General features: G+C 33.0%; 2 protein-coding genes across 2 annotated transcripts; both read left to right on the top strand.

The window, feature by feature from the left end:
- The first annotated feature begins 4,480 nt into the window (after positions 1–4,480).
- On the top strand, positions 4,481–11,857 carry LOC145616620 (glutathione gamma-glutamylcysteinyltransferase 1-like). Its single transcript, XM_081671373.1, has 8 exons — positions 4,481–4,560; positions 5,084–5,240; positions 6,823–7,061; positions 7,657–7,820; positions 9,023–9,074; positions 9,995–10,222; positions 10,301–10,804; positions 11,771–11,857. The coding sequence occupies exons 1-8, from the start codon at positions 4,486–4,488 to the stop codon at positions 11,855–11,857; spliced, it is 1,506 nt and encodes a 501-aa protein (XP_081527499.1). The 5' UTR covers positions 4,481–4,485.
- A 1,355-nt stretch (positions 11,858–13,212) lies between these two features.
- On the top strand, positions 13,213–19,636 carry LOC145618639 (glutathione gamma-glutamylcysteinyltransferase 3-like). The gene is made up of 8 exons (XM_081673412.1): positions 13,213–13,440; positions 15,409–15,565; positions 16,090–16,328; positions 16,735–16,898; positions 17,830–17,881; positions 18,247–18,474; positions 18,588–19,097; positions 19,236–19,636. Exons 1-8 carry the CDS (start codon positions 13,363–13,365, stop codon positions 19,296–19,298), a joined length of 1,491 nt encoding a protein of 496 aa, XP_081529538.1. The 5' UTR covers positions 13,213–13,362; the 3' UTR covers positions 19,299–19,636.
- Positions 19,637–19,897: the final 261 nt, after the last annotated feature.

Below are 19,897 nucleotides of genomic sequence, written 5' to 3'. Positions count from 1 at the left end.
AAAATTGTCTTGTCATACAAACTTTAATCTTTTACTCCGTATTGTATTGCATGTAATTGAAATAAAGATATATTATTGAGTACTCAGTAAAAAAAAAAGGAGAATTTATAATTAGGTAACTCGATCTTAAATTAGTTCAAAATTTAAGACTTAGTTCATTACTACGGAGTACTTTTTTATTTATTGATGAACACGTTACACGTACGTGTTCAGTGGTTTGGCCATATATTATTGCCTCTTAATGATTGATCCATTATTTATTTATTTTTGAGCAATCGTTTAGATACTTACAAAGAAAAATAAAATAATAAGAAAAAAATTAAAATAAAAGCCTATATATCCAATTAATTAATATTAATATAATATTTAATAAAGTGAAATTTTGAAGTGGATGCATGTAATAGTTGCCATGTGTTTTAACCTACTTTAAACATTAATTAATTGATCTGATCTAATTCAAGTCCCTCCTTCGTGAGTCGTGACTAGTGCACTTGAATTGTGAATTTGAAAGGGGGTAATCGCTTTGCATGATGGAACTCATGGAAGTCCCATATTATTCCTATTATGTCACCAATTCCAATTTATAAGAACATCATAACTGACTTCATGACATAATCCTCACATATTAAAGCATCTTCTTTATAATGATTTTGTACATATTAAATTGCTTTCAAATCAGACAATTTAATATGACATAACTTGAAGGGGAAAAAAAATTGATTAATAAGTAGCTCTCACATATTCTCATGACTCCGTATTACACCATTACATTCCCTTTTACGAGTAATAGTTTCACCTATGTAACCATTGTTTAATTTTTAATGGTTGATCAATCAAGAATTTGTCTATTATGCCCTATTCTTTTAGGTTGAATTGAAATGAACTAAGTTAATATAATACTGGCTAAAAATAAGTCCAAAAAAAGTACCTTATAGAGGGTAAGGAATATAATTTCCAACATTGAGGTTAGGGGTATAATCTCCATCAGGGATAAATATACTTATTGGTTAAGTCAAGTCGAGTTGACCTGTGAAATGTTTTAAATCAGTTGAGAAGATCATTTTACTCTACCGAATACTTGTTTTTAATGATCTCCAATAATGTATTAATTTGACCTTAAAAATATACTTCCTCCATATATTTTAGTTCAACTACTACTTATCTGTGATTGTCCTTAATAAGAAGAAAATACTTCGAATAAAAAGTTAGTTTTGAATATATATGTATACTAGGTTAAGTCCCGTGCCATGCACGGTATTTTTTATTACTTAATACTTATCATTAATTTAACACTATTATTGCCATGCACGGTATTTTCATTACTTAATACTTATCATTAGTTTAACACTATTATTTAATTATAAAAAATTATTCCTAATTGCAAAATCGGATGAAAATTCTGTAATTGCAAGGAATATTAAAAAAAAAATTATCACACTAAAGAATACCTAGAGAATAATATGTGCACGACTAATAAAAATAAATATAAACTACATTACAAAGTCATAGATAGAAAATAATTACATTGCAAAGTATTGTACAAAAAAATTAATATGTTTTTTTGAATGCGTACAAATGGAATATACTTATCAAATAGGAAGTGAAATATTATTGTACAGTTTGTATTAAAAACTTCTCTAAGAAGCTTTGGCTAACAAAATTAAAAAAAAATTAGAAAAAAACTTTTGGAGGGAAAATTTTTAACCAGGATATGACATGTGTCATTCCGGATTTCGGCTTTAGTATAAGGTTATAGATTAAAGTTAAAACGATTTGAGTAAAATCGCACTTGATTATATACTTCATACGAAGTATATTTTACCACTTATAAAATCACAAAAGTTAATAAAGTAGAGTTTGTGAAGAGAATGAGGGATAACTCAAGTGGTTAGTGCTCCTTCCCGATTTCATGATATTCTGGGATAAATTCTCACATCCGCCCTTGTGGCTTTCTAAACACCCAAAAAAAAAAAATAGAGTTTGTGAATAGTGTAAAAGCAAAAATTTATCTACTTCGTAAAATAAAATAGAGAAAGTATATAGAGATAATTTAACACAAAGGGCTTGTTCTTTTCAGCTTCAGTTCAGTTCCTAATTTTCTCCTCTCATAAAATATTTAGTTCAATTCATCTCAATTCAGTAAATCAGAACATGCCCTAAAACTATAAGTTACTAATACGAGTACATTAATACCATAAGTTTAAAAGAGAAATGGTACAATTATTTTAAAACAGGACCATATTTATATTATTCGCCATATTGATGAGACAACCTTGTAATAGAAGAAAAAGCAAGACCTTTAACACCAATCACAAAATTTCCATCGCCGCCGGTTTGTCACTCTGTCTACTCCCCTTGAAAGCGACCAAGCTACATACACACACAAATAAATACTCTACAAAATTTAAAAAACAAAATACAAAAATATTTTATTAACACGTGTATTTCATTCATTGGATATCCACCTGGTTTATAAAATCTTAAGGTACATTTTGGCAAAGATACATATTTTTGTTTTTTAATCCAAATCTCAACAGCATGTGACTTTGGGATTTCTCATTTTTACATAAAACTTGAAAAAAAATTTCCCACCAACCAAACAAGGTTAGTGGGGCCCACTTCTAAGGAATTTTTTTATTTATTAATTTATCATTTTATTTGTTATAGTATTTTGGTGGGAAATTCTGATTTTATTTTTAACTTTTTGGTGAATGTTGGAAGTAATCGACTAAAGTGGAAAAGAGAATAATGAGGATGTTATGAGTACTGGTAACAGTGTCTTACCTTCTGCGGGTAATTTTTGGTTATTTTCTCTCTTTTTGTATTTTTTACCATATTTAATTAAATGGAGTAAAATTTAATTATTTTGTTTTTGTAAAAAGTTACTGGATTCAGAGCTGTTGTTCTGCAAATTAGCTTGGTTTAGTGTTACATGGTTTAGGTGCTATTTTTCTGTGGTGAAGATGTGAGACTTCAATAAATGTTGCTAGTTAGGTATCCTTTGGGAATTAGAGTGGATGATACTTTGCGCACTACTTTTTGCTTTTTACATATGGGTAAACAATGGAGTTAGGTATTTAAGGGATTTAAAATATTTTTGTTGCAAGTAATCTCTCTTATTTATTTATTTATTTATTTATTTATTTGTTTTTATAATAATGAGACGGTTTCACGAAATATGTTTTACATCATATCAATTGACGTGGTTATACATATTAAGACGTTAGCATGATGAAAGGTGATAATGTTGACAATTCGACACCATCAAACTAAAAAAGATTATAGGGTGTTTAGTTACGAGTTTTTTGGAGCAAAAATAGTGTTTTAAAGTAACAAAAGATGTCTAATCATTTTAAAAGCTATTTACTGGTGTTGGTTAAGAGCTATTTTGAAAGAGAAAAAGAGCTTTTGAAAGCGTTTTTAGTTTTATTGTGCTATATACACTAAGACATCTAATAACTAATTGTCAAACATTATTATACAAAACAACTAATTGCAATTAACTAGTAAAAAAAGGCAATGCAAAAACAATAAACAACTAACAACTAAAAGCTAATTGCCAAATAAGGCCTACAAAATAGAAAATATCTAATGCAACCGTTGTATATTTTACGTGACACAATTACTTACCTTTCAACTTAATTTAAAATCCGTGTTCTTTACTTATTTTTTTTTTTCCAAAAACCCTGTAAAATCTGTGTTCTTTACTTACTTTCTCCAAAAATTCTAAGGCCATGTTCTCTTCACCTTAAAAAAAAATAAAATTTAGTAAAATTAATTTCAGTTCAGTAAAATTAATTTCAGTTCAATAAATAAGTCCAATTCAGAAAAAATAATTACAGTTAAGTAAAAATAATTTAATTTAGTAAAATTCAGTAAACTAAAAGAAGAAATATAATATAAAATTAGCAAAAATAATTTCAATTCAGTAAAGTTAATTTCAGCTAAGTAAAATTAATTAAAATTCAGCAAAAATAATTTCAGTTCAGTAAAAATAATTTCAATTCAACAAAAATAAGGTGAAGAGAATAAGACCTCACCACGCGACACAACTATGGTACTCCCGCCGTGTTTTTTTTTAAGTGATACACTCTGACCGGCACCTAGTTTTAGACAATTTAATTGACTTAAATAAAATAAGAGGTAAGTGGGGTAGTGGAGTATTAAAAAATTGTTAAAGAAAGATAGTGGGGTTAATAGTTTATTGAAAAGTAATAAATGTGAGAGGAAAGATATAATAAAACAAAATAGTTATGGGTTTGGATGGGGACTATAACAGGAGAGATATATAATATTTTAATGTATTTTTTTGCCAAAAAAGGAAGTGTATCACTTTTTTTTTTTTATAGTAGGAAGTGTATCACTTGGTAAAGAAAAAAAGTTGGTATTTTCGAAACAAAAGATTTGGCGGGGATCTTTCTCCCGCATTAAACCCCAATTAGGGAGGGAGAGAGACAAAGTGAGAGAAATTCACAAGCAACAACAATGGCGACGGCTGGATTATATCGTCGTGTTCTTCCATCTCCTCCCGCCATTGATTTTGCTTCCACTGAAGGCAAGGTTAGGTTTTCACAAATTCTGTGCTGAATATTTCATCTTCAAAATTCTCATTTTCAGTAATTTTTTTTTTTAGTTGCAATCACAGTTAAAGTGCGTTTAATTTGGCTAAATTGTGTCAATTTTGGATAAATTGATGCTTAATTTTTATAAAGTCTTTGTTTTTTGGCAATTAATTGTTCATGATCCTGTAATTGAAGCCCTTTGTGCCTGAAATTGGAGTCAATGTGTTAATTTGATTAATTTTTTGTTTTTTTTTTCTTTGTTTGTTTGCGCTGAGAGTTCAAAAAATTTGAAGGAATTGTTTTCATGATTTTCGTTTATGGTTTGAAGTGCATGATTAGAAACAAGGGCTTGCCTTTCTCCAAATTTTCGCTGTTTCGTCGTGCTAGATTGATGTCACTTTGAAGTTTCATGAGAGGAGATGAGGTTTCTTGAGTGGATATGATTGTTAAAATTTAATGTTAATAGGATTTTTTGGCCTTTGTATATTCACCTTGTCCTTATAATTTTTATGGTTATGCAGAAACTTTTCATAGAAGCTGTTCAAGATGGAACAATGGAGGGTTTTTTCAAATTGATTTCTTACTTCCAAACGCAGTCCGAGCCTGCTTATTGTGGATTAGCTAGCCTTTTGATGGTCTTAAATGCGTTGGCTATCGATCCCGGGAGGACTTGGAAAGGTGCAAAACTATTAGTAGAATTCCATTTTGCATACTTGCTTGAACTTATATTAGATACATTTTCAACCACCCCCATTTCCCCTTTGTCTTTGTAGTTGCCTTGCAGTTGATGTTTATTTTAGATTTTAATGTTTTTGTTATTCGTGGTGAGTACAAATATGCTGTAGAATTTTGAAAATCTGAAGCATGATTGAAGACAACATCTTATAAGGGTACATTAACCCACAAGGGAAATTATAAGGTTAATTTGCTTAAGCATTATAATGATTGCTGAATGAGGATTATAGTGCAGCAGTTTGAATTTGTTTCATTGCATTGGCTATCACTCTATCAGCAGGGCGGGAAGTTATTGACAATAGAAGGAGGTCTGGTGAGAGGTAGTAAGTCAGATTATTATGTAAGATAACGTGGTTGAATGGAGAAGACAAGCTAATGACTTAAGTACTACGAAGTACTCCGTATTATATTGTGTAAGGCCCCGTTCTTTTCACCTTATTTTTGCTAAACTGAAATTATTTTTACTGAAACAAAATTACATTTGTTGAACTTAAATTATTTTTACTAAACTTAAATTAATTTTACTGAATTGAAATTATTTTTGCTAAACTGAAATTATTTTTATTGGTATTCTATTATAATTCTTCTTTAAGAAAACTGAATTTTACTTAAACTGAACTTATTTTTACTGAACTGAAATTATCTTTACTGAATTGAAATTAATTTTATTGAACAGAACTTATTTTTACTTAATATTATTTTTTAAGGTGAAGTGAACAGAGGCTAAGATTAAGCGGGTTGGTATGGACTGTAAATCAACGTTATCAGGGGTAAAAGTCAATAGGAGATCAGAAACGAATACATTCCTTAAAGTAAGCTGAACATTTCAAAGTCAGATAGACAATAGCTTTATGGTATCAGACAATCTTAGAATATATACATAAGGCCTGTATGAGTAGCATAAATGTGAAATATGGAAATTGGAACTCGGAAGGAGGTCTTAAAATCGAATACAGATGTGGAATGTCTCTGATGAGGCCACATTTGATCTAGGGCCAATTTTAATCATTTGAATATGGTAATCCTTCACGCTTTGAAGTTCCCAATTATATTCATGATGAATTATCTATTCTTGGGTATTATGAGAAAATTATAAAATTCAACCTAAAAAATCAGTGGCCTCATCTGTATTATTTTGGGATGTCTTGAAATAAATATGTGACTTGTTATTTAGAAATGGGCACAGTTGTAGAAGCTGAACCAAAGTTGCTACTTTACTACTACCTGGTAGTTCTTCTTTAGTATCTCTATTGTTCTAACTTGTAAATATGATTCAGTATTATGTAGTGAGGTATGATATTGTTATGAACTCACGTTTCTCCCCAGAATTTTAGATGAGCTATTGGATAGAAAGAAAGTGTGCTTCTCATTTCCTTTTATTTAATATAAAAGATATGAAAAGATAGATTGTCTGTCATAGATTTCAACATAAGGAATCCATATTTTTCTAAAATTTAAGCTTTGACATTTAAACTTTTCACTTCTTGTTAACTTCCAAATCCATTTTTATTTTTTCTTTCTATAGGACCATGGAGATGGTTTGATGAATCAATGCTAGACTGTTGCGAGCCTCTAGAAAAAGTTAAATCTAAAGGGATTCCCTTTGGGAAACTTACTTGTCTGGCTCAGTGTGCTGGTGCAAATGTTCAAGCTTTTCGTACGAGTGAGAGTTCAATTAGTGAGTTTAGGAATTATGTCAAGGCATGCTCCATCTCAGATGAGTGTCATGTCATCTCATCCTACCATAGGGGGATTTTCAAACAGGTATTAATAAACTCATAGTGTGCTTCTCTACATCTTTTACAATTATTGATGGCTTAGTTTTGCTATTGGTGCAGGATTCATACCAAGGAGTTGTTATTTGCATTTTTTTGTGTTTATCTGACTTTGTGTCTCTTGATGATTATTATGAAACTTTTTGTTTAATTGTTGTAGAATGTGTCTTTCAACATTGCCTGGCTTTCTAGGGATGATCTTGATAGCCAACTCTTTATCCTCCCTAAAAGAGAAGAATGCCTATTTACTTATAAAATCTGCTGTAATTTAAACCAATCTTTGACAATAGATCATCACAAATTTGGAAAAATAAAATTAAAAGAAGCATAAGAAACGAAGTAAAAACCAAGTATTTAAAATTAGCTCAGTGGCATACACAGTAAGAATTACGGCCTCTAGTTTTTCTTACCAATTTTCAGTTTTTTACTTACTGACTTTGTTCATGTCACTATGTCAGCATAGCAATGAAGTAGGTTTTTTTTTCTTTCGAATAAGAATATATAATCTGACTTCTACAGATTTCTGTGTTCCTTTTTTCTCTAATGTATATATTGTAATTGATCTTACTACTCTACAATCTCAGACTGGAACCGGTCACTTCTCTCCTATTGGTGGTTATCATGGTGGAAGGGACATGGCACTGATTCTGGATGTTGCACGTTTTAAGTACCCCCCTCATTGGGTCCCATTATCACTTCTCTGGGAAGCCATGGATACGGTTGTTGAAGCAAGTGGCCAACGCAGAGGGTAGGAATTTGTCTATGATTCCCTCCTTCCCCCACAATCTACTTGTTTATCAAATACTTTGTACCCAACTCTCTGTCCCCTCTCAAAATATGATCCAATATAAATCATTATTTTTGTTAAAGTGCTAAAACTTTCAGATTAGATTATCAATTAACAAATTGCATTCTTGTACTCAGTCTGCTTTCCACAGATAAGATACTGTTGATTTTGTCTATAATTTAGGCTCTGTTCTTTTCACTTTCAAAAACTGATTATAGAAGAAATTATTCAGATGAGAACCAATAAAGTTATATAAATTCTAAAAAGGGCTGCCAAAGTCCAAAAAAGTCCAGATAATTTAAGGTGAATTCCAATAAGTTCAAATAACTTCAATTCGAGTAAATTTGAGGCGAAAAGAACACACCCTTAGTTGTATACTCATGCAGAACGATAAAGGATTTGACATAAGTAAGAAAGAAAACGAATATATTAAGAAAATAGAATATAGTGGAGATAGCCTACAAAGGTGAACAATATGTGCACTAGGTTGTTTGCTAGAATGAATCATTACATTGAGACTGATCAATGTGCGACATTCTACAATTCGATCCATTAATGTATTTTTAAGGGGTCTCATAATATATTCTTATTGACTATATAGGAGACTTTTAAGGTTGTTGATCTCTCTTCAATATAGACATAATTATTGTTATAAAGCCACTACTGACATAAAAATAGGCTTATGAAATTTAAGCAGCAAATATAGTGAATGTTGCTGGTTTTGTATTACTAGTGTCTAATTTGATGTTGTAGCAGATGCAAAGGACTGACGAAGAACAACAAAGAAGATGCACAATACACACAGATTTATGTGGTTCACTAAAATGTGTTAGCTATGAGCACATGCAGAGTGTGTTTTTATTGATCTTGAGGAAATACAATATATATGAGTAGGCTAGGTTAATGACCTAGGAAATAAGACCCCTTATGCTGGGTAGTTTGTAAGGGGCAAACCAATTTAAGGTTATTCTAATACTTGATTTGGGAAAGAAAGCTAGATAATGTTTCATCTACCAACAGAAAAGTTTTCAACAGTTTTTTTTTTTTTTTTTTTTTTTTGTTAAAAAATAATTTTTGAGATGTAATTTGGCGCACTCGTCTTTTTTCATCCCCTAACCCTTGAGTAACCTTTTCTTCTTACTATTGAAGTGTCTGTTTTCCAGGTATGTACTCATATCAAGACAACAGCATGAGCCAGGACTTCTTTATACCTTGGTATGATATGCTGGCTGCAGTATATATCACTATGAACCATGGATTTTGACTTCATGATGCCTGTATTCACATCAGTGAGTATTTCTTGTGAAAGATGATTTATAGGAAAGCTCTCTTTCCTAGAATTATGTTAAAAATTGTCTTCTGATATTATGCGTATGATGACCTAAGCTAACAATATTATGCACTAGGATATAACAAATTAGCTCTGTGCTAATAACTCTTTTGCTCTCTTTGTCCTTGTATAAAGTGAAGGGGAGGAAGTTTTTCAACATGAGATTGTTAGGTTCTGTATAGAGACAATTGACCAGAAATACTTATAGTGTAAGTGGGGTTTGTAGACCATGTGTGGTATTTTTTTTAGTTGCCCTGATAGTTAATGGCTTAATGCTGTTTAATGTTAAATGCCCCTTTGTCTTTCCTTGTCTGATCTGCTGAATGATGATTTGTTTCAGATTATTACACTTTTCTTGTTCTTAGACAACGCCACACATTACTGATGTATAAACTTTACAATTGCAAGAGTTATAGAGGACATCTGACTAAGAAAGTACTGGAGAATTCCCTTATGGCGCCTAGTATTACAAGTTTAGATGCAATCTTCTTACAAGCTTATCAGACATTACATTCATGCCCTCTTAAACAACCACTTCGATAAAAAGCTATGTGACATTGTTGCTTAATTCACTAACCTGCTTGTAAATTGTGCTGTGAAACGTGTAAAAAGTAGCAACACTAATTATTGATACCTCTTTCTAGAACTCTAGATAGCGTGAAATACAGTTATTTTGTACAGATTTTGTTTATCACATAAATATTCCAGTTGTTGTGGTAAACACAATGTGACACTGCATAGAATTTAATTCTTTTACCATATCGTTTGCCAAAATAGAAATTTTACTCGGATTATTTCTTTGTAGAGCTGTAAGCATGAAAACAGGGCTAGTATAGCGAAGTACTTAATGGAGGATGTACCTCTTCTCTTAAAGTTAGAGAATGTGAAGGACATAGAGAGTGCCATCTCTGCTGTTTGCATGTCTTTACCTTCAAACTTTAGGGACTTTATTAAGTGGGTAGCTGAAGTTCGAAGGCATGAAGATGATGGTCAAAGTCTAAGCCAGGAGGAAATGAGAAGGCATTTGCTGAAGGTTTGTACTTTGTAGCTGCAGCTTTAAAATCTCCCATTTCATATTGCATTACTGCAGACCTGAAAATTCCTTTTGCAGGAAGAGCTACTCAAACAAGTTCACGATACTGGTCTATATAAGCAAGTGACTAAATTTCTATCCTCACTACATATGTGTTCCAGAAAAAGTGCCATGTTGGGTCATGAGCACAGTTTATCTGATGTTGCAGCGGCTGTTTGTTGCGAGGGAGCAGAGCTTTTAACTGGTCAGCCTGGATCTTCTGGTGGATTTTGTTGTGAGAAAACATGTGTGAAACAGATAAGGGGTGATGGTGGCAAGCCTGTGACTCTTGTCTCGGGAACAGTAAAGGATGGTGCAAGTAAGCAAGGATTGCAAATTTTGGTCCCTGTAACTCAACAACAATCCAATTGCTGCTCCGACCCAAATTGTTCTGGAATGCACCCTGCTGGAAATGATGTTCTAACTGTTCTTTTGCTTGCACTGCCTATGCAAACGTGGTCTGGTATCAAGGATAAAATGCTTGTCCAAGAATTGACAAGGCTGGTTTCTACTGAACATCTTCCCACTTTACTCAAGGAGGAGGTAAGAAATATAATCTTTTAATTTTACTACTTTTCTTAATGATGAGTCATGTGAGCAACCATTTGATTCACCAATCATTAATATTCATTGGACTGGTATTATATGTGTCTTCTCATACTATGAAGGTCAACATTGAAGTGTTATCCTAGGCTCATAGCAATTTTCTAACTTCATGGTTTTATGGTCAGTCTCACATAGTCTGGAGACACATCTCCAAATCTGTTTATTCAGCAATCACAAGTGAGCTGGAGACATTTCTTCAAAAGAAAAACAAAAAAAGAAAAGTGAGCTGGAGACATCCTATGTATAAATGCAAATGTCTCCAAACCCATTACTTTAATTTTCGTGCAATTCCGCACCCCACTCCCTCATTTTTACAAAAAAATTCCCATAACTTCCAATGCTGTTTAACTTTGCAAATTTGATATCACTCCGTGCATTCGGGGTGTATTTTCTTATTTTCTTTAACAATATCGGCAATACTAGTATATGTTTTGTGCTGTTCTCAATTCTTGTAGAAGAGCAGCACTAAAGACTAACTTGGGGTATCTGATGATGCAGGACTGCATCCCTGTATGTACAATGAAATTTATAGCTACTTCGGTTTGTTTTAATATCACCCTAGTTTCGAAAAATTGTGCAATCTCTGATTTTTATGGTGAAAACCTAGTCAATTGTGACTACAGTAATTTATAGTAAAAACTACAGAGTATAAATTAGTAACGATGTTATGAACACATTTTTCTGATAATTGCATCAATGACACCTTTACATTTTCACTCCATACATGATGTATTAAATTAGTTGTCAAAATTAATGAGTTTTAATAACAGAATTCTATTAGCCTATTAATTTGAAATGAAGGTAAATTCTTGAAAAAGACCAGCTACCCTTTTTACCTGTTCTTTGCAAGTATAATTGCTTCAGTTAATAAAAGAATCTCATCCTTGCTATCTGGTATGTTAGGTATTGCACTTGCGACGTCAGCTAATTCTTCTCAAGCAATGTCAAGATAATGAGGTGGATGGCCAACTTAGTGTATCTGCCATGTAATGTACATTCTTCCTGACGTCCCTCATTATATATTGGAAAACAAACCACGTCTACAAATTGATTGAACTTGGGAATAGCTATTTATTCATCTGACTCTTAAAGTTAGGTGGTCTCTATGGGTTGAAATCCCTTTCTTAATGATCATTATAAGAGATTAAGCACAGGTAACTAATAGTCATAGACTCATACTGCTGATTGAAACTTTGTAAAGTACTTGGTGTTAATTTATGACAAAGAGATGACATTAGAAAGGCCGTGCATGCACAGTACTTTTTCTTTTCAGTGAAATGGTTTCAGCACCTGCAGCAACTTGCTTGATCATAGTATTTGCTATACCTGTTATCGGGTGTGGCCTGTAGTGGTGTATAACATCAAAGAGAGCAGCAAACTTTCCTTTTTGATGCTTTGAAACGAGGAGAGTAATATTGATCTGCTGCCTTTGTCTCCTTTTTATTCTTTCCAAGAACCATTTTTTACAGCGATAATGCTGTAAAGCTTTTCACAATAATCAGTAGGATGCAAAAACCAATTGTCAGTAAGCAGGTACTGAATGATACAAGACACACATTACTGAAGACCGGAGAGTGCAAGTAAGCTCTCTTTTGTGAGTTTTGTCTAACACTTCTGAGTTAAATTCGTGTGCTGAGATTATTAACTGACTAAACTTCTTCATCAAAGCCCTCGTGCTGATTGCCAAAACCAACAAGATACATTCCCATAAAACATTTCCGGGGGTCCTATGACAAATATGACGAGCAGGAAGACTTCATGTATGATGAATCCAATCATGTCACAATGTAAATCAAGCTTTCTGATGGACATTTATAGAAGCAATTTCTCAACTGCTTGTCTAATACTACTAGGGACTTATACTACTAGGGAGTAGGGATTACATGATTTGTGTAACACCTTAACTACCTTTCAAATTTGAGATAGTAGTGTATCGAATTTTCACACTTCCAGCTTTTCTTTTCCTACTGACTACTGTATTCGTACAGCTATGGATCTATCGTTCCATAGTACTTAACAATTCATAATAATTTACTACGAGTAGTACTAAGTAGTACTCCGTACTTATGTAGTTGATAGGGATTTCACCTTATAACAAGGTCATGAGTTTCGGTCAAATTATTCTTCATACCTTCAAAATACAACTTACAAATACACAATAAAATTCTTTTTTCTCACCAATTTTTTTTAAAAAAAACACATATCGTTTTGTTTTTAATTATTTTCCATAGTGCAAGTGGAGCCAACTAGCCAAGTCTACAAGTCCAACACCAACTTTAAAAAAAAATCCAATTTACCAGAAAGTACATGTATACATGATACATGCGTACATATTACCACAGAAAGTGGGAATTACATATTCCTTCTTTTTTCATCATCTTTTTGAATAATTAGTATTCGATCGACTACGACAATATTAGGTCCGAAATTTGAATCAAAAAAAAAAAAAAAAAAACAATATTAGGTCCGAAATTGATTGGTGTGCAAAAACAAGAATGGCAGCAGTGGCTGGACTCTACAGAAGGGCGCTTCCTTCGCCACCTTGTATTGAATTTGCTTCTAAGGATGGCAAGGTTTGTTTGATTTCTCTCTCCTTTACTTTCTTCTCTTTTTGCTTATTTACGGGTTTACCATAATCCCGATATATGCTTTGATCATTAATATCTTTAATTATGTAAAATGATGTATGAGATACGAGTACCTCGAAACTAATCATATTTGTTCAGTTTTTTTTTTACTTGTTTATTATTTAAAAAAGTTATGTGGGGGAGTAATTTTCTGATCATTTAAAATTACTTTGTATTAACATGACTATGTTTATCACTCCTTATAACTATCATTAAAAAACTAAACCAAGTATTATTTTATAGAATTGTCAAATGGTCATTGTTATAATGTAACCATGATCATAATACATTATTATCAGTATTGATTTATGCTTGGGCTTTGTTTACTTGAGCTTTGTTTACTTGAGCTTGTTTTTGTTGAAGTTATCTTAATTTGTTGTTGTTTTTTTTTTGGGGTTGAATTTAACTTATTTTTGTTGAATTGAAATTAATTTTTCTAAACTTAACTTGTTTATGCTAAAATTTATCTAGATTAGTGGAGGAGAACAAAGCCTTGGTGAATTTTCAACAAGGATACTAACAAATCAAGTCTTAGTTATTTTTTTATGATACAATCTGGGTTGCTTAGAATGAGATGTGCTTTGTTGGGCAAATTGAGTCTCTAAATTCTTGTGACTATGGAATCCTACTTTAGGGTCAATTGCCTAATGACCTTTACCACAAATTTTATGGATTACTTTTTGGGAGGGTGTTTGTAAAATTGGGAGGAGGATTGATTGAAATTCTAGAGCCTTGAAAATTATTTGGGAACTCTTGGCCTTGATTACGAAGACTCGAGTTTTGTCTTGGCCACTATGATTGTCTTGCCCCCAATATCTTCCTTGGTTAAAGAATTGGCATTGGTTATTGTTGTAGCATTGGCCATTAAGATTAACTTGGCCAATTTGAGCTTGAAAGTTCTCTTGTTATGGAAAGTTGCATGATTCCGGGTGTTTCTAAGAAACACCCTTGGTTTTGCGAATTCCATACTCTTGAGTTCGATTTTCTTTCCAACCAAGGTGGTGGTGGTGTCTCCTACAGTCCTACCCTGATATAAAGTGTTGGAATAAAGGTCATGATGTACATTGTTAATGGTTTTACCTGTTCCTTGGATTGGGAGGGACTTTTCAACCGATTAGCATTGATGACATGCACCCCACATATCACAATGGACATTATCTTTACACATGCTATTAATATTAATACATTATGCTTGGACATTGTTGGTGTTGATTTAAGCATATAAATGATGAAGAATAATTAGTTGGTGGAGGAAGCGTACTTGACATTTGTGATTGAGTCATCTTAAGGCTTCTAGATTAGAAGAAAGCATGTGCACCGATTCCAACTCATATTTACCTCTTCTCTTAGTGTCCGCACATTTATCCCTCCAATCTTGGTCGTTATGGCTTACGTTATATGGCATCACTGCGTTAGTTACTACCTACATTCATATATGTGTTACTTAAGGAGCACAATCATTGGAGGGACCATTCACAAATAATGTTGCCTACAAGTATAAAGTTTTTAAAGGGGTTTATGGCATCTTGAGCAATGTTATGATTGCCTTAATTGATGTGCATCCTAACCCAAATGCCTTGTTTATCAAGGGAGGAAGTAAATAAATTTGTACTAGAGAAACTTAAGCTGGACTACTAATGAAGCATTTGATTTTGTGGTTCAGAACTTATTTATTTATTTTTTATTTTTAATTTTTCTTTGGCTAGTGAATTGTGTGTTTAGCATATATCTGAAACTGTGGATGTGTATGGGTCTGATGTATCTCACTGACATCAATAATAGCTTTGTCATTGTACTGACAGGTAATATTTAAGTGCAATGCAAAGCAAAGTCGTGGTTGTCTTTACCTGGAATTTCTCATGCTGGTTTTATAAGAAATTTGGTATATATTTAATCAGTTGTTCAAATTTGCAGAAACTCTTTTCTGAAGCTCTCCTGGAAGGAAATATGGAAGGCTTTTTCAAGTTGGTGTCATATTACAAGACTCAATCCGAACCTGCATACTGTGGGTTGGCTACCCTTGCTGTGGTCTTAAATGCCCTTGCAATTGACCCTGGAAGGAAGTGGAAAGGTGACCTTTGCATTCCAGAAGTGAAATTAAGAAAAACCGATTGCTTAAATGTTGTTTAATGTTCTTTCTCCTTTAATTACTTAAATACACTGATACTCCATTGAATGAAATAGTTACTTAGTGCTTATTTGCTCAAGACTCTTTACCTTTGACATGATCATTTTACTACCAGTGATGCTAAGGGCATTTGAAAATGACCTATGCTCACTGGTTGTTTCAGTTTTTTTATTTTTTTTTCGTTTCACAAGGAGTTTTGGACTGTAATCCACAAAGCAAAGCATATTATTGGTTTATCGTCAATCTTTATTACTTTAAAGAAATACGACATGATACGGCTGTTATGTCAGTGGTTATGCATTGCTGCTTTCTGAAAATTTTCTGTCCACATCACATTCTTTGTAACTATTTGTTGACGATCTTGTCATACCTGATAACTTACTGAAGTTTATAATATGATATGTATTTCCTGCTTTGTATAATTACTTTAAACCAAATCATGTGGGTACATATTAAACTATGAATAGGTCCATGGAGATGGTTTGATGATTCTATGTTGGACTGCTGTGAGCCCCTTGAGAAGGTTAAGGTCAGCGGCATCTCATTTAACAAAGTTGCATGCTTGGCTCATTGTAATGGAGCAGAAGTTGACACATATCATACAAATGAAAGTACCCTGGACAACTTCCGAAACTATGTAATCTCATGTACTTCCTCAGAAAATTGTCACATGATCGTCTCATACCACAGATCATTTCTGAAGCAGGTACTCAATCCGTACTGTCTCTTTTACACATTTTGATGCAAATGTAGTTGACATTACTTTGGACCCACCATTTTTTTTGTTTTTGTTTTTTTTTGTTTTTGTTTTTGTTTTTTTTTTTTTTTTTCTTTCTGATTTTATGCACCCAAGAGCATGTTTGAGTCATTGCTTTCTTTTGTATGTTTCAAATTTCTTGTGTGCATAATGTATTTTGTGAAGCACCATTTGTCGAGTCTAGTAGGGTGTTGGAATTATGACGGATCAGATTCTTGCTAAGGTAGGTTTGTGCCTGGAGTAAGAAAACTATAAAATATTCAGTACTAAGTGCTTGGCCATCTTTGTACAGTTTAATTGTGATTTTATCTGAACCTGTTGAAAACAATTACAATTCATACTTTTCTTTTGGCAGACTGGAGGTGGTCATTTTTCTCCAATTGGTGGTTACCATGCTGGAAAGGATATGGTTCTTATTTTGGATGTTGCTCGATTCAAGTATCCTCCTCACTGGGTACCCCTCACACTTCTATGGGATGCCATGAACACGGTTGATAAAGATACTGGATTTTACAGGGGGTATGTGCAATGCCTGTTCAGTAAGTTTTTTATCGCTTTAAATGCAGGGTATCTTTATGTTATTATATAGAGGGATTGGTGAGAGAAAAAATATTCAGAAAAATTGTGGAGTGAATTTACTTTGTTTCAGCTCATAGTTGGTACTCTTGGTAATGGCCAGCTATTTGAAGATCTTGGATTTATTTTAAGCCAAATCTTAATTGCATTAAATTGCAACCACTTATATACTCTCTCCTAAATACTTATCTTCTTCAATTCACTATTTTTATTTCTCTAATATATTACACTTACATACCCACTTTTGGGATTAAGGCTTTGATTGATTGATTGATTGATTGATTACACTTACATACATTAGTGTTGTTTATAATTTATATAAATACTATATCAGTGTGTTGTTTCTGTAAGTTGTCCTCTTGTTGTGATTGTCTCTTGCTAATTTTTTCACAATTACAATCCTCATCCAGCTGATGAGTTGACATAGGACTTATACGTCATGAAATGTCATTAGCTCAGTACTGCTCATATACAATGTCCGTTGTAAGAGGATTTTTTTTAGTTTTAGGAATGTTTCTCGTTTGGTCAATAGCAAATTTTTAGCTGTCATACCCATGTTCATGATCTTTGGATAAAACTTTCTAACTGGATGTATGAAGTTTAGTTAATTTGATTAGATCACCCTTTGAATACTTAATCTTTGGGGGTTTTTCTTTCCCTTTTCTTCCCATTTTAGTGCTAGTATCATGTTTTGTCCCTCAAGGTCTGCCTTCTCAAATCTCAATCACACCACTCACTGTCCCTCATTCCAAGCCAAGTGTAAGCAAAAAGAGTGAAAGAGTGGAATCTTCAGTGTTTATCACTATTGAAATATGATTAATTTGGCTTGACTTCAAAGGCTTGAAACCTTATGAATATTAGATTATTGTTTCAGGTTTATGCTTCTAACGAGGTTTCAGGGATCATCATCAATCCTTTATACTCTGGTATATATATTTTTTAATCTTGTCTCTATCTCCCTTAAAATTCCTTGAATCTCTTCCAACTTTCTTGTTTGTTAAAATACAAACGATGAATATTGTGCAAAATTTGTGTAGCTAGCTCAACAGGAACTCTAATTCACAGTATTCACTGTCCATCACACATTACACTAGGTATAATTGTTTAATTTTTCTGCTCAGGCTCAAGCCAATGAATATAGTATATTGAAAATTATCATAGCTTCTGTAACAGTCTAAAGTCACTGGTATCCTTATGTTGTGAATTAAGTAGTTAAGTCTATTGTTTTTTGTGGTGCTCTGCTGGCCTATTGTAGCATCGGAGGAGCTGAACATCTCAATTTTTTTTGCAGAGTTGTCGTCATGATGGCTGGGACACTATTGCTAAGTACTTGAGTAAAAAACTACAACAACTCCTATCTTCTGAAGAAATTCACAATATTCAGGATATACTATCTGTTATTGTGACATCAGCTCCTGCAGATCTGAGTAATTTCATCAATTGGGTTGCTGAAGTTCGAAAACAGGAGAACGGGAGTAATATTGTGAGTGAAGAGGAACAGGGAAGGTTGGTTACCAAGGTTGGACGTTTTCTCTTACCTTTGGCCTTGCTCACTCCTTTGTAGTTTTGTGCTTTTCCCATACATTCTTCCTTAGTTTTTAAAATTGTTTTTTATATTTATTTTGGTTCCAGGAAGAGGTGTTGCAGCAAGTGCGAGAGACTGAACTCTTCAAACACCTAACCAGATGGTTTTTATCTGGATCATCTTGCATGCCCAAAGCTATTCTAGATGGTACAGATTCACTAGAAAAAATTGCTTCTGAAGTATGTTGCCAAGGTGCTCAACTGTTTTGCGGCAAGGTTGGCTCTTGCAATGCAATAAGCTCTAAAACAACACAATTAAGATCCTCAGACTGTGACAATGCTAAGTCTGTCACGGTAGTATCTGCCAAAGTTTTTGTGGAAGATTCAGAGTGTGGAGCAGAAATACTGGTCCCAAGCTGCCAAAAGAGCCCTGGTAATCCTTGTGAGTGTGGTTCGAATACTTCTGATAGGGAACATCCATCGGTGGTTGATGGTCTTACTGTACTACTATTGGCCCTGCCTCCTGATACATGGTCTTGTCTTAAAGATGCAAAGCTGCTAAAAGAATTTTCTGGTATAATTTCCCCCAAAAATCTCCCCGACTTGCTCCAACAGGAGGTAACTACAATCTTGCAAGATGACTGCTTTATATTTTCCTTTAAAATTTTTCAGTAATTGGAACTTCTGATTTCTAAAGGTTTCAGATTCATTTTTATGCAGTCTCAACAATGTTTACGTGGTTGTGATTTGTTGCAGATACTGCATTTGCGAAAGCAACTGTATTTCCTGGTGACCGATGTCTGCTGTTCTGCGACATGATATGATGACTTTTGGTGATCTTTTTTCTAAACTTGGCATCTAAGTCGGCAATTAACATGATAGAAACAAGTTTGCTTTTGGAGATACTGTTATTGCTGCACATTGAATCGCATAAGCATGATGAGAATCAGAAGCCACGGCATATTGTTACATAAAGAAGCACTCTTTGTATACAGATACTCATCTGCTCCAACATGTATTGAAGTTGCTGGTGTAATGCCCAACTGATTGTCCTGTCAATTCCTCGAAATAAATTGAGGTTTTTCTCTAAACAACTACAAAAATTGAAGTAAAAGTATGTAGTTCATTAATACAAGAGCACCTATACCCTGGTCCTATATCAATCTTTATTTCTCCATTTGATCTTTCTAATCTCTTTATAATTATTCTACGAAAATAACTATGGAAAACTATCTATTTCCTAATTTTCTTCCTAATATGTAATCCTTTTTTTTTTTTTTTTTTTTTTTGACAGTTTTTAATATGTAATCCTTGTTGATTTACAACCATAATAATTAACATGTACAATAATTTAGTGTGGGGGGTCAGTTAGTATAGTAATACAATTATATGTTTAACAAGCCATCAATGGATATCTT

The sequence above is a fragment of the Chenopodium album genome, chromosome 26 (genome assembly GCF_948465745.1).
Source record: "Chenopodium album chromosome 26, dcCheAlbu1.1, whole genome shotgun sequence".
NCBI lineage: Eukaryota > Viridiplantae > Streptophyta > Magnoliopsida > Caryophyllales > Amaranthaceae > Chenopodium > Chenopodium album.
Note: the sequence above shows the minus strand (reverse complement) of the source record. Positions and strands in the feature narration are given on the sequence as shown.

Excerpts from the sequence above, each read along its gene's own strand:
- LOC145618639 (XM_081673412.1), top strand. The coding sequence starts at position 13,363 with ATGGCAGCAGTGGCTGGACTCTACAGAAGGGCGCTTCCTTCGCCACCT. Across the intron at positions 13,441-15,408 it reads TTGCTTCTAAGGATGGCAAG|AAACTCTTTTCTGAAGCTCT; the intron begins GTTTGTTTGATT and ends TCAAATTTGCAG. Across the intron at positions 16,899-17,829 it reads GATACTGGATTTTACAGGGG|GTTTATGCTTCTAACGAGGT; the intron begins GTATGTGCAATG and ends TTATTGTTTCAG.
- LOC145616620 (XM_081671373.1), top strand. The coding sequence starts at position 4,486 with ATGGCGACGGCTGGATTATATCGTCGTGTTCTTCCATCTCCTCCCGCC. Across the intron at positions 5,241-6,822 it reads TCCCGGGAGGACTTGGAAAG|GACCATGGAGATGGTTTGAT; the intron begins GTGCAAAACTAT and ends TTCTTTCTATAG. Across the intron at positions 7,062-7,656 it reads ATAGGGGGATTTTCAAACAG|ACTGGAACCGGTCACTTCTC; the intron begins GTATTAATAAAC and ends CTACAATCTCAG.